This window comes from Eptesicus fuscus, chromosome 9, assembly GCF_027574615.1.
Source record: "Eptesicus fuscus isolate TK198812 chromosome 9, DD_ASM_mEF_20220401, whole genome shotgun sequence".
NCBI classification, from domain to species: domain Eukaryota; kingdom Metazoa; phylum Chordata; class Mammalia; order Chiroptera; family Vespertilionidae; genus Eptesicus; species Eptesicus fuscus.
In genome coordinates, this window is record NC_072481.1 from 71,975,412 (window position 1) to 71,990,172 (window position 14,761).

The window sequence follows — 14,761 nt, forward strand, 5'->3', positions numbered from 1 at the left end:
CTTATAGGACAGTTTTTCCCCCCAAAAAATACATTTTTATTGATTTCAGAGAGGAAGGGAGAGAGAGAGAGATAGAAACATCATTGATGAAAGAGAATCACTGATAGGCTGCCTCCTGCATGTCCCCACTGGGATCGAACCTGCAACCCAGGCATGTGCCATTGACCAGAACCAAACCTGGGTCTCTTTAGTCCGCAGGCTGATGCTGTATCCACTGAGCCAAACCAGCCAGGGCTATAGGACAGATTTTTAAATTTTTCTTTTATTTTTTAATATTTATTATTGAGAGCATTATAAATATCTACCCCTTCCCCCGTCCCTCCCCCCCCATTTCCCCGTTTACCCAGATCCCAATCCTCTCCCACCACTCTCTACCACTCTATTATTTGTGTCCATGGGTCATGCATATCCTATCTAATAAAAGAGTAATATACAAATTGACCGTCACTCCAACACGCAAGATGGCTGCCCCCATTTGGACACAAGATGGCCACCACAAGATGGCCAGCAGGGGAGGGCAGTTGGGAGGAACCAGTTCTGCAAAGGAGGGCAGTTGTGGGTGATCAGGCCAGCAGGGGAGGGCAGTTGGGAGGGACCAGGCCTGCAAGGGAGGGCAGTTGGGGGCGATCAAGCCTGCAGGGGAGGGAAGTTAGAGGTGACCAGGCAGGCAGAGGAGGGAAGTTGGGGGCAACTGGGCCTGCAGGGAAGGGCAGTTGGGGGGGTCCCAGGCCTGCAGGGAAGAGCAGTTGGGGGGACCAGGCCTACAGGGGAGGGCAGTTAGGGGCAAACAGGCTGGCAGGGGAGCAGTTAGGCATCAATCAGGCTGGCAGGGGAGTGGTTAGGGGGTGATCAGGCTGGCAGGCAGAAGTGGTTAGGGGCATTCAGGAAGGCAGGTAGGCAAGCAGTTGGGAGCCAGCAGTCCTGGATTGTGAGAGGGATGTCCGACTGCCCGTGTAGGCCCGATCCCGGGCCTACACGGGCAGTCGGACATCCCTCAAGGGGGACACCCCCCGCCCCCACCCCGTGCATGAATTTGCACCGGGCCTCTAGTATGCATATAAGTGCTTTGGTTAATCTCTTTCCACCTTCCCTCCCCCCTTCCCTCAGATTCCTCAGTCTGTTTATAGGACAGTTTTTGATACGTAGCGGTGCTTAGTAAATTTTCTCATATTTTGACTTGTCAACTGTATGTTATTTTTAGGGTAATAACATTTATTATTATCCTATAGACATTTAAAAAATTACTCTTTTAATAGTTCCCTCTTCCTTTACTTCCTTAGATTGCTAAAATGGTACTGGTTTTAAATAAGGTTTTATGCTCCAGGGAGGCAGAGACTAGATGGTTGCATAGAGAGGTGATTTGCCAAGTGACTGAAAGATGGTATCAGCTAGGATTCTTTCTGTTGTAAGGAACAGAAAACCCTGACTCAGAGGGCTCCAACCTAAGGACATTTACTACTTCACATAAGAACTCTTAAGGTAGAGCAGTTCCTGACTCTTCTTTGATGTTCTCTTTGTTCTGCCTCCTTTTATGTTGCCCCTTTCTTCAGCCTGGTTCTTCTTGTGATAACAAGATTTCAAAAGTAGTTCCAAATCTCATTAAGCTTCTTCCCTTGCAAAAAGTCTGGAAACAAAAATGGAGCCATCTCTTCTGCTATATGAGAGCAAGGCAGCTTCCCCAAAAGCCCTACTGCCGACCTTTTTTCACATCTCATTGGCCAGAATTGTGATTTGCTTAGTCATGCCTCAAGCATTTACAGCAAAATGATTGGCTAAGAACATAGAAACTCATCCCCTGTAGATGGTGTTGAGGCCATTACCAAACCTTTTGGATAACATGAAAAGGTTAGGTAACTTTAAGAAAATTGGGGTTCTCTTAGGAAAAAGGATGAGGATGAGAATAGATGTTGGAAAGGCAGCCATCAGTACTCTGGGATGTCTTGTCCTTTCAGGTTTTAGAGGGGGTCTAAGCTGACTCAGTTCAGGGGAAGTAGAATTCTTATCCCATCTTCCTCCATCAGCTTAAATATGAAGAGGAGATCGAAGGAAGTAAGAAAACTCAATTACAGGTGCAGAATTATATTTCTGTTTCTGATGCTTTGGGGCTCTATCATTGTATCAAGGGAACCATGAAACAGGTCAAATATGATGAGTCTTTATGGAAAGTTAATTTTACTTGAAGGAGTTGAAATAGAAGTTGCCTTATTCTTATGATGGAGAAATACAGGCATATTTTGGAATAGAATATGTAATTCACATAAATTATTAAGGGAGAAAAGAAACTTGAAATAATTATTAAGTGTTTATTGAAGGCTGTTTTAACTGTGCCTTCAGGACTCCTACGTAAATCTTTACTTTCCTTTGCTGTAAGAGGTGCTTTGCTGGGAAAGTTTATATCATACTGAATAAAATGGAAAGACTGAAACATGAGGTCAGATATGGTCATTTTTAATATCAGCTGCTTGACTTGCTAGCTGTATGACTTTAGCAAATTTACTTAATTACACTGAACCTTTCTTCATCTGTAAACACACCCTATCATTTCTAGTCAAGACCCTTGTGGCCCTGTGGGCCCATTCTAACCAGCTCAAGAAAACACAAGTTGTGAGGATATGGTGGGGTTCCCAGAAGAAGAACAATTATGAACTAGGCCCCCTGGGAGCTGGCACTGTGAGGCCGTGAAGTCTGAGTTTGCTTTTCTGTCTTTCAAAGGCTGTATGTCATGGCGTCACTACCTGTCTCTAGCTGTTGTTTTCCCCTTTCCTTCCTATCTTGGTCTGTACTCAGTTTGTAGTTTATGATGGCTGTCCCTGTCCTGCCTTCTGTATATCATGGCAGCTTCCTTCTCACTTCTTATTTCTTCATTCTGATTTCTGAGGGTTAGCTCAGCACACTTTTCCCAGCCAGTTACATATGGCCCATACAACACATGGTTGCAGTCCAGTCTAGGATCTAGTCAGGTATGTATTCCTATGCTCTGATCAACTGAGCCTGGAGCTGGGTCTCAAGTGCAGACCACTGCTTGAGATGTACTTGGTAAGCTCTTAGTCACAAAATGCCCATTTAAAAAAAAATTTCAGTCATAAATTACTGTTTTGCAATTTTTCAGGCTTGGTTAACATAAAAATTAATTGCTAAATTATTTTTTTAATAGTGAAGAAATTGCCTTTTATGATGGGAATAAAAGAGAAAAGCAGACAATCCATGCAGTCTTCCAAAAACTGGTAAGAAAACATGCTTGAGGCTCATGTATTTGGGAAAGGTTTTTTTTTTTTTTTTTTTGCTTATGTAAAAATACAAATATATTGTTTTCATTAAACAATATGAGAATAAAAACTATCATATCAATATATTAAGTTGCCTAAATATAAAATGGTAGATTTATTAAAATAATTGTCAGCATATTTTTAAAGAGGTTGCATAGGAGTCTTATTTAGTCAGAAATTTAGTGATTTGTACAGAAAATTTGTTTTAATAGCATTCATGAAAATACTGTGAAGATTATTTAGAGCAAGTGCCAGCCAATATTTTCTGTAAAGAACAAGATAATACATACATAGTTTAGGCTTTTCAGGCCTTATGGTCTCTATTAAAGGTATTCAACTCTGCAACTCAAATGTAGCCATCTATAATCTATAATAATAAAAGCATAATATGCTAACTAGACCAGAAGACCTTCTGGACAAAGCCAGGGCTGCGAGGGAAGCCCAGGTCCTGGGTGCCAGAGGGAAGCTGGTGCCGGCAGCTGGGGGAAGGAAGGCCTACTCTTGCACGAATTTCGTGTATTGGGCCTCTAGTAGCCTATATAATAAAAGGCTAACATGCAAATTGATCAAACGGTGGAATGACTGGTCACTATGCCACTCACTGACCACCAGGGGGCAGACACTCAACCCAGGAGGAGCTGCCCCTTTGGTAGTTAGTGCGTTCCTAACCCAGGGGGAGCACCGCTTAGCCAAAGCCAGGCTCCGCAGCAGTACTAAGGACCCCTAGGGATGTCCGTCTGCCGGCAGACATCAGTTGGACATCCATCAGTTGGACATCCCTCGAGGGCTCCCATACAGAGAGAGTGTGGGCAGGGCTGAAAAACCCCCTCCCCCGCCAAGTGCATGAATTGCGTGCACCGGGTCTCTAATACTATATATATATATATATATATATATATATATATATATATATATATATACACACATGAATGAGTGTGGCTGTGTTCTAATAAAGGCTGGATTTGGACTGTGGGCCATAGTTCGTTGGCCCTTGATTTAGAATATAAACATTGTTTCTTTTGAAAACTATATTTCAGTTTTTATTTACTTGCCACTTGGAAAATTTGAATTCAAGTAATTTTATTTATTATTTATTCAGAAGATATTGAATGCCATCTAGTTGCCTGAGTCTGTTCTAGGTGCTAATGTGTTAACAGCAGTGAATGTGATGGCAAAATCCTGCCTTTATGGAGCTTACATTTTAGTGGAAGCTGGTGAAATTTAATACATATTTGAAGTGACTTAAGAAGATTAAAATGGTTGCCATTTAAAATTATTTCATAAATTGGATTTTTGCCTTATGTATATTTAACATGACAACTTTGATAGTGCTCACTAAATTGCATTTAAGGTAATTTTCCAGGACACTGTTGTTCACCAGCCCACTCTTCACATGGCTTGTTTATCCTTTACATTTCATCCCAGAAGTTTACATCTTATTGATGCCTTGCTTTCTCTGATTAGTCTGTCTGAAATGGCCTCCACCAGTTACTTTCCATTTTAATGATCTGTGTCCTTAAATGCATATATTGCAATTTATAATTACCTGGTTTGTTTGTTTATTAGTTTGTCTGTTTCATTAGAATGTAAACTCCATGAGCTCAGGAACTTTATCTGTTCTATTCATTGTTGTATCTTCCGTATTGAGCACAGGAAGTAGCACACAGCATTCATTGAATAAATGTTCCAGCCATTGTTCTTTTGCAGAAGGTAGTAAGAGCAAGCTAGCCAGTACTTAGGAAAGCCACATTTTAGTGGAGGAGTCAATAAACATGTAAACAACTGGGTATTTTCTATGATTTCAGATGGTAATGAACTCTGTGACCAAAGATATAATAAGATAAAGTGGTAGAGTATGATGGAGACTGTTTATTAGGTATTTTAGCTAGGAAGGCAAGAAGATCTTTTTTGAAGAGGTGGCATTTCATCAGAAGCCCATTTGAAGTGGGGGGTGTTAGTTGCAAAATATCAGTGTCTAGGAAGCCCTATTCCTGGCAGTGAGCACGGCGAGAAGAAAGCCTGAGGCAGGAGCATGTTTTCGAAAGCTGCATTTCTGGAACTCAGTCAAAGGAGCAAAGTAGAAGCAGATGAGGTGTGACAGATCATGCAGGACCTTGAATAATCCGATAGATGAAAAATGTGAGAACACTAAAGATGCAGAATAAAAAAAATATTTTTAGAATTGTAATTTTGAGATAATGCATGCTCAGATTAAAGCTACACACTCGGACTTTGTGGCCTTAATTTAGATTGAGTAGTGATACCATTCATCACAAACCGCATGTCTCCAACTAAAGTAAAGCATTTTTAGTGCCAATCTGGACTGCTAGTGTTCAACCTAAATGCTCTCATCCTTCTGATCTTTTTGTTTTGATTATTAGCAACCAATAATCAAAACAAAGCAAAGCATATATGTATCTGATAGTATTGTGAATAAATATCATTGTACTATTACATGTAAAGGATCCCACATTAACATTCTTTATGAAATTTTTTCATTCTGTTTGTATAAAAATGGTTTCATGAAGTGTTTGTTTGGCACCTGCTGTGAGATCATCATTGTGCTTGATGAAATGTGATATACAATATAATCAGAAATCATTTGCACTCAGTAAATATTTGTTGAATAAATATATTATACAGTTTCTTTTATCCTTATGGTAAATTTGTGTGTTTTTTAAACATAGAAAATAATTATATTTTTGCTTTTGCTTTCTGCCAGGTGGAACACCTGCATAATTTCATTTTGTTTCGGTTTTCTATGGGCTTCATCGATAGCATAATTGCCAAATGTACGTATGCTATAAAAGAGATAGTGGAATGAAATTTGTGGAAAAAGTGGAGTATTTTAAATCTTAATTGCTTTGTTTCAGATCTTGCCACTGTAGTTGGTTACCTAGTTGTCAGCCGCCCTTTCCTAGATTTGTCTCATCCTCGACATCTCAAGAGTTCACATTCAGAACTTCTGGAGGTAAAGTAGTAATAATAATAATGGTACATTGAAAATTTAAATTTAAAAATAAGGAAAACCTAGTTTTTGCCCTAGTTGGTTTCGCTCAGTGGATAGAGCGTCAGCTTTTGGACAGAAGGGTCCCAGGTTTGATTCCAGTCAAGGGCACATACCTTGGTTGTAGGCTCGATCCCTGGTCCCTGTCGGGGCATGAGCAGGAGGCAGCCAATCGATGTGTTTCTCTCACATCGATGTTTCTCTCTACCTGTCTCTCCCCTGCCCTTCCACTCTCTCAAAATTAATGGAAAAAATATCCTTGGGTAAGGTTTAAAAAAAAGAAAGAAAAGAAAACCTAGTTTTTAATCTTAGAAATGTAAGTGAAAACTAATATTTATTTCTATTTAAGGATTACTACCAAAGTGGAAGGATGCTTTTGCGGATGTCTCAAGCTTTGGGTCGAATAGTTTTGGCTGGCCGTGAAATGACTAGATTGGCTGGGTAAGTGAGATTAATATTGAGCAGTTGCAGAGAATTTTTAAAAATATGTTATGCTTAGTGATTGTGCTCTGTTGAGGTTAAGATCAGTGATAACTGAAGCTGGTACTGCTGGTTTTGATAAAGAATTAAGTAAGATTTATCTCTGATAGTGAAGTCTTTATGTTTTCTCTTAGGTAGTTGTTTTGAGCCTTAAACTTGGTTAGGATTTCTTAAACTGCTTCATGGACACTGGTTTTCAGTAATATGGGAAATGTTCAATCATGGCATCTTATTCATTCACAGAAAATTAAGTTAATGAATAGAATCTTCTCAGTTGAACTTTCTGTTTCCCGTAATACATTTTTTCCCCTTAAATCTTTGATACTGGCAACCTAGCAAAAGATGAACAAAGATGAAGTTGATATTAATGGGTTAAAATGAAAAGTTATCTTGTGGTATCTGTAAGTACAGTTGTAAATATGGTCATATTGTCTAAGAAAATTTTTCTTAGACCATAAAATGGAATTAAATATTTCAGTATTTCAAGCTCTTAATATAAAAGGTTGGTATAAAAAACACACTATAATGTAAAAAAGGACCATAAATTTTAGATCATCTGGAAAAATTGGATGGCTTAAGGTCTTTGCCAGGCCTGAGGTTCATTTGCGTATTTCCTCTTTATTTCTCCCCCTCCTCCTATGTCAGTTAAGTTAAAAGTCTTCAGGGCAAGACAGAAGAAGTTGTAAACTGTGTGCGGAGCCTCTGTCACTGGCAAATGCTGACATTCTTCCTACTTAACTTTCTGGTGCAGTTCATGGCATACGGGTGCTTCTGTTCCTTTAGGGGATTTCTGCTTGTTATTCACAGGAAAATCCTGTTTTGTGTCTCTGATATAGAACACTTTCTTTTTGACGATCATGTCATTCTTATATGCCTCAACCTTTTGTCATTAGTTTCAATTCCTCTCTATTGCCACAGTGATTTCTATTTAATATTAGGAACATTTTATCTTTTCCCCTCTTTATTTTTTAAAACACCTTTTAATTATTTTTTAATATATATATTTTTTTATTGATTTCAGAGAGGAAGGGAGAGGGAGATAGAAATATCAGGGATAAGAGAGAATCACTGATTGGTTGCCTCCTGCACACCCCCTACTGAGGATCGTGCCTGCAATCTGGGCATGCGCAGGAATTGAACTGGTGACCTCTTGTTTCCTGGGTCAACGCTCAACCACTGAGCCACACCAACTGGGCTCTTTTCCCCTCTTGTAGAATAAGAGAGGAATCTTCCAAATCTTCTGTTTGCAGGTTGGTAGCAGCCATTTGGGATAGCCTATATACTAAAAGCCTAATATGCTAAGTGTCTGGTTGGCCACTCAGCCAATTAAAGCATGATAGGCTAATGCTGCTCAACCACTCACTATGACGTGCACTGACCACCAGGGGGCAGATAGTTGACTGGTCAACCAGTTCCTATGACGTGCACTGACCACCAGGAGGCAGACGCTCCAACTGGTAGGTTAGCTTGCTGCTAGGGTCTGGCTGATCGGGATGGGTCGGACATGCCCTGGAGCCCTCCTGTGGTCCCTCCCCAGCTGGCCAACCTCCCACGTCCCTCCCCGGCTCCGATCGTGCACCGGTGGGGTCCCTCAGCCTGGCCTGCGCCCTCTCGCAATCCCGGCTTAGGGACAACCCCCACCCCCGAGTGCACGAATTTTGTGCACCAGGCATCTAGTGTATAATAAACACCTTCATCAGATAGAAGGCCATCTTTATACCAGGCTTTATAGCTCACTGTAGCAGGAACTCAGGGCCTATGGAATGCCCTAGTACTAGTCCTTCTATAGTATCTACTAGAAACTTCTTTAAACTTCTAGCAGCAAACACCTTTCTTGACTTACCTACTAAAGAATATCTGTTGAGATAGGAATCCTATGAAACTTCTCCCTTTATCCCATGTTTCTGCTTTCCTGCTGAAATGTAATAGTAAAACATGCATACTGTCACTAATACTTTATGTTAATGAGACTTCTTTTAGGTTATTTTATTTACACTAGATAATAATTTTAAACTTCAGTTAAGTTTGTATAAAATAAAAGATGTGGTTCAGGATGGGTGACTCAGTTGTTTGGAGCATTGTCCCATACACCAAAAGGTTGCAAGTTTGATTCCCAGACAGGGCACTTGCCTATATTGCTGGTTTGATCCTGGGTGTGGGCATGCATGGGAGGCAACCAATCGATGTTTCCCTCCATCCCTTTCTTCCTCCCTCCTTTCCTCCCCTCCTCTTTCTCTAAAACATTCTATACTAATAAAAGGGTAATACGCTAATTAGACTGGATAGACCGGACGTCCTTCTGGACAAAGCCGCAGTGTCTGCGAGGGCCGAGGAGGGCAGGCAGCCACCGTGGCTGCGAGGGCCGGCTGTGGCAGCAGCAGCGAGGTGATGGGGGTGGTGGCTTCCCCTGATTGGCCTGGTCGCCTCACACAGAGGGAGGCCAGACTACGGCTTAGGCCCATGGGGAGCAGGCCTAAGCCATCAGTAGGACATCCCCTGAGGGCTCCCAGACTATGAGAAGGGGCAGGCCGGGCTGAGGGACACCTTCCCCCTTCCCCCCCCGCCGCCCAGTGCATGAATTTTCGTGTACCGGGCCTCTAGTAAATAAATAAAAACAAATCCTCGGGTGAGAATTAAAAAATAAAATAAAACAAGATAGGAACTTGCACAATGTTATATGTCATTTTATCTCAAAAAAATAAATAATATAAAAAATATGATAACCTCTGGAGATTTGACCATAGCTTTTTTTTTTTTTTTAATTTCAGTTTTACTGCTCGGATTTCAGAATTAATGCAAGTATTAAAGGATTTAAAAAATGGAAAATATGAACGCACAATGATCTCTCAACAAGAAAGGGGTAAATATGAATGTTCTAGGTCTTATAATTTAAGTTTTTGCTTTAATACATAATGTGATTATGATACTTTAATATTTATTTTCTATTTAAGGTATTGAAGGAGCACAAAGCATTCCCTTGATACCTGGAGCTGGAGAAATCATCAATGCTGATAACATTATAAAGTACATACAGAAAAAGTCTTTTTTGGACCATAAATATATGTTAAACTACATAATACCCTTTTCTTTCAGTTATACTTGCTTAGTGTTTAATGTAAAATTATCCTTTCTTTATTAATTTCTTCTGTAGATTTGATCATGTTCCTTTAGCAACGCCAAATGGAGATATCTTGATCCGAGATCTTAATTTTGAAGTAAGTTTTAAAATTGTTGTATAAAAACTTATCTTTAAAATGTGAAATGCATAAGGGTTGAATATTTAAAATAATTTTAAGGCTTGACTTAATCTCTGAATCCACAAAATAGCTTTAACAAGTAAGTGCTTTAAATGCTCAGAAATCTATTTTTTCTTAATTGATAGGACTTTAGAGTTTCAGATATTACTATAAAAAATCTTTTGCAGCTCTAACCGTTCTGGCTCAGTGGATAGAGCATCGGCCTGCAGACTCAAGGGTTCCAGGTTCGATTCTGGTCAAGGGCATGTACCTTGGTTGCGGGCACATCTCCAGTAGGGGGTGTGCATGAGGCAGCTGATTGATGTTTCTAACTCTCTTTCCCTCTCCCTTCCTCTCTATAAAAAATCAATAAAGTATATTTTTAAAAAAAATCTTTTGCAAATAAAGTCCTTGGCTTGTACAACTGAGGAACTGAATTTTAAATTGTATTTAATTTTAATAAATTTGATCTTAAGTAGCCATATAAATAGTAGACAGCATAGCTCTAGAATTCCTCTCTATATGCCTTTGTATGTGGCCTTTTGTAATTTGTGTTATGTGTAGGGATTCTTTTCAACTGCTTTCTGATAATTTACAAAATAAGGTATGTAATTATTGTATTTGTTTTTATTTTTTACTTTTAAAGATAGTTTTATTGATTTCAGGGAGGAAGGAAGAGTGAGAGAGATAAAATATTAATAATGAGAAAGAATAATTGATTGACTGCCTCTTTCACACCCCACACTGGGGATCGAGCCCACAAGTCAGGCATGTGCCCTGACTGGGAATCAACTGTGACCTCCTGGTTCATAGATCAACGCTCAACCACTGGATTTGTTTTTAAATTGTTATAATCTTACATGTCTTCAATTTTCCTATACTTAGTAATGTATATTTATTGATTACATCTCTACTTCCTTTTGAAATGAAAAATGTTAGTTATGCTAAGTAGTTTAACTTATTTAAATAACAATGAGTATTGTATACTATATTTTTTAAAGCCAGGGAACACAAGTGGAAGTAGAGAAAATGTAAATATAGTTGGTAAATATTGAATGCCTACAAGTATTATACAAGTGTTTTCTCATTTAGCTGTAGGTACTTTAGTCAGTCTTGATTTCAGGTATAAAACAGATCAGAACCCCATCTTTGTTAGATTTCAGTAGCCCCATTACTGCCACACCCCAAGAATCAAACGGGTCATCAGATTTCTTCATTAAAGAATCCTCTTGGCCCTTTGTTCCACTTTCCCTCACTCTGTCTTTATGCAGAAATAATTAATCCAACAATACAGATGCACACATGGCTTAAGCATGTGGGGTGGGATTTGAGACTCTGTATGCACAGATACAGATAGTAGGTAAGAGTATGATTAAGGTCTGTAATATTACTCACTTTTATCATAAAGTACCACACGAAAGCTCTCATTTGCCTTTTAGTTCAAAAGCCCTTCCCTTTAAGGCCCTTATGTTTGGATTTAATATACTTCCAGCCAGTTCTTATAACTTCACTTTTATAGTCTCAGAAAGGCCGCTACTTTCTTGCTCTTATATTGGTTTCATTTGGCAAATCCTAATTGAGTACCCAGTTATGCCCCTACTTGTTCAAGTTTTTTACTTTGTGACTATATTTCATACCCTCTGTTATCTATTCTGTGATTCTTTTGTTTTCTCCTCCACTGTTTCTTTGACTTCTGTCCTTTTGAGCTACTGTAATGAATTCCTCTTTTCTCTTCCATCTCTGACTTAAGGAATTTTAAGTTAGACTTTGCTTTTTTCATTTATTTTTGTGTTTCCATTTTATTCTTTTTGTTTGTCTATTTGGTTTTCTTTTTTCTTAATTGTTGACTCTATTGCAGATGTCTCCCATCCCTCCTCCCCCTCCACCCTGCCTCCCACCAGGCCTTTACCACTTTATTGTCCATGTCCATGGGTTATGCATATATGCATATATATTGTTTGGTTGATCTCTTCTCATTCTCCCCTCCCTTCTCCCCTCTGAGATCTGTCAGTCTGTTCCATGTATTCTTTTCATTGTTATTCTTTTTAAAAATATATATATTTTTTATTGATTTTTTACAGAGAGGAAGGGAGAGGGAGAGAGTTAGAAACATCAATGAGAGAGAAACATCAATCAGCTGTCTCCTGCACACCCCCTACTGGGGATGTGCCCACAACCAAGGTACATGCCCTTGACCAGAATCGAACCTGGGACCCTTCAATCCGCAGGCGGATGCTCTATCCACTGAGCCAAACCGGCTAGGGCTCATTGTTATTCTTAACATAGCCTTCCTTTATTCAACAAGCATCCTTCAGTTCTTTTTTACCTCAAGTTATTTTCTACCTGTCTAGCTTACTTGAAATAAGGATTCCTTTTGTCCTGATTAGAGGTATAATAAAACAGACTTGGCCCCTATCCTACTTATCCTGGCTTATTGGCATGTGTCATTTATATAACTTTCTTTCAACATTTTTCTTTACAAACATTATCCTTCCTCACAAACCTTACAACTTTCAGAACCCACTCCCACTTTTTTTCCCCTTCAAAATGACACCAAAACCATAATTTCTTTCCAATTAGAATTCTTAACCCTTAGAAACCTTAATTTTTAGGTGATATATAAGTAATTAACATTCCTTAGATTAGCAATATATTCACATTTTAAAGAGATATTTTAAATAAAATACAAGACTTATTCATAAAAAAATAAATAAACAGACTTAACCACCAAAAGTAAATGTCTTATACTTTATGATTAGTTTGTCAGATCACAAAGCAAATAACATAACATTATTTGACATAAGAGATTGTGTAGCTTATTCCTATAAAAACTCAGCACAGACATATTTATCTATCTAGGTGTAGACTGAAGAGACCCTAAGATAGCTTATAAATTATAATATGGATGTTAAAGTAGTACTTTGTAACTCAAATTTTTGCCTTTTAGTAAGGCACATTTATAATGTATAAGAAGCCTATGAGTCCTCATAAACAGCATATTTATACATAATCTCTTTTACCTAAATCATTTATGGGTAGATATTTTTCATGATTTATTATGGTAAATTAATAGAAAGGATTATAAAGAAGTTTTATTTTTCAGGGAATATTTATTAAAATATTCAAAGCATTTGAATATCCATTAAGTCAATCCAGTAGCCTCAATAATAAAGTATTATTACAAATTCAGTTTTCAGTGAAAGTTATTGTTGGCTTTTAGTCTTTTTCTGTTCTCGTTAATCCTCACTGGAGGATTCTTCTCCCCCCCATTGATTTTTAGAGAGAGTGGAAGAGAGAGAGGGAGAGAAACATTGATGTGAGAGGGACACATTGTTTGGTTGCCTCCTGCATTCACCCTGATGGGGACTGGGGATAGAACCAGCAGCCCAGGTATGTGCCCTTGACTGGGAATTGAGCCCAAGACCCTTAGGTGGGCCGGCTGGCCCTCTGTCTATTTAGCCACACCAGCCAGGGTAGCTTTTAGTCTTAATTTAATCCAGGAAAAAAAATACATTTTCATAAATCTTTAATATGGAAAAATTACCACTGTCTTTATCATGTGTCTTTATCATGACTGATGTCATAAGAGGAAGTTTTATCCCAACATTACTAAAAGCCAATGAATAAGGAAAAGTTAATGCTGAATCTAAGACAGTTGAGCATAGGAGTAACTGAAGAATGTCCTTAAGTCTAGCTATTATTTACATAATTACAAACTTGGTCTTATAGTTCCCTGGCATATTGAAACAAATAGTATGGAGAAGTATTAGATACCAGTGAAGATTATAATGAGCAGTGAGGAGTAGAAAAAAGATATGACATTACTCAAAGCATAGTAGTAGGGAACCATGTAAGTAACAGCTCTCTGAACTGCAGGAGCTCGTGAGGGCATCATTGTCCTAGAAGAGTAAAATTACTATATATAATAACTTTGTACTGTCAGGAATAGTCATTATAGTCCATTTTATAGGAAAAGGAAATAAATTGCACATAAAGAAGTTCGTCAAAATGCTTCTTAAAAATAATTTCTCAGTTCATTCCTCTGGAAAAGTCATTCAGAATAGTTTATTCTTTAACATTGATTGCATAAGATGTGGTCAGCTATGTGGTAGACCAGTAATTCTCAGCCTTTTTTTTAGACGCTCATTCTTTCTCTGTTTTTGTTGTGGTAAAATATACATAACATAAAATTTAACTGCTTTTACCATTTTTTAGGGTACAATTCAGTGGTGTTCAGTATATTTAGTGTTATGTAATCATCACCACTATCTGTAGAACTTTTTCATCATATCAGACAGAAATTGTGTACCCATTAAACATTAGCTTCTCATTTTCCTCCTCCTCCCATTTCCTGGTAACCTTTGTTCTACTTTCTGTCTCAATGAATCAGACTACTCTAGGTACTTAATATAAGCTGAATAATATAATATTGATCCTTTTGTTACTGGTTTATTTCACTTCATAATGTCTTCTGAGTTCATCCAAGTTGTAGCATGTTTCAGAATTTTCACTCCTTTTTAAGGCTAAATAATATTTTATTGTATATACTAGAGGCCCAGTGCATGATTAAATCAGGCACGTGTAGGGTCCCCTACATGCTTTCGCTTTCAATCGCGGGGGAGCTGGGTGCCTGTCTGCTGGTGCCGAGCGGACAGGCACCCAGCTCCCACGCTTTCACTTTTGATCGCAGGGGAGCTGGGTGCCTGTCCGCTGGTGCACCAGGCCTTTCAGAAGCCTCTGCCCCACCGGAGGCTTCTGAAAGGCCTGGTGCC

At 38.7% G+C, this 14,761-nt stretch overlaps 1 protein-coding gene across 3 annotated transcripts in view; it reads left to right on the plus strand.

Moving 5' to 3' along the window:
- Positions 1-14,761, plus strand: part of ABCD3 (ATP binding cassette subfamily D member 3) — an 88,499-nt gene that overhangs the window by 54,283 nt on the left and 19,455 nt on the right. For all 3 annotated transcript variants that reach the window (XM_054721404.1, XM_054721405.1, XM_028152327.2), the window contains 7 exons: positions 3,155-3,224; positions 5,989-6,058; positions 6,140-6,237; positions 6,623-6,714; positions 9,522-9,613; positions 9,705-9,777; positions 9,905-9,968. In XM_054721404.1, coding sequence (XP_054577379.1) covers positions 3,155-3,224; positions 5,989-6,058; positions 6,140-6,237; positions 6,623-6,714; positions 9,522-9,613; positions 9,705-9,777; positions 9,905-9,968 — 559 coding nt within the window. The remainder of the gene's footprint in view (positions 1-3,154; positions 3,225-5,988; positions 6,059-6,139; positions 6,238-6,622; positions 6,715-9,521; positions 9,614-9,704; positions 9,778-9,904; positions 9,969-14,761) is intronic.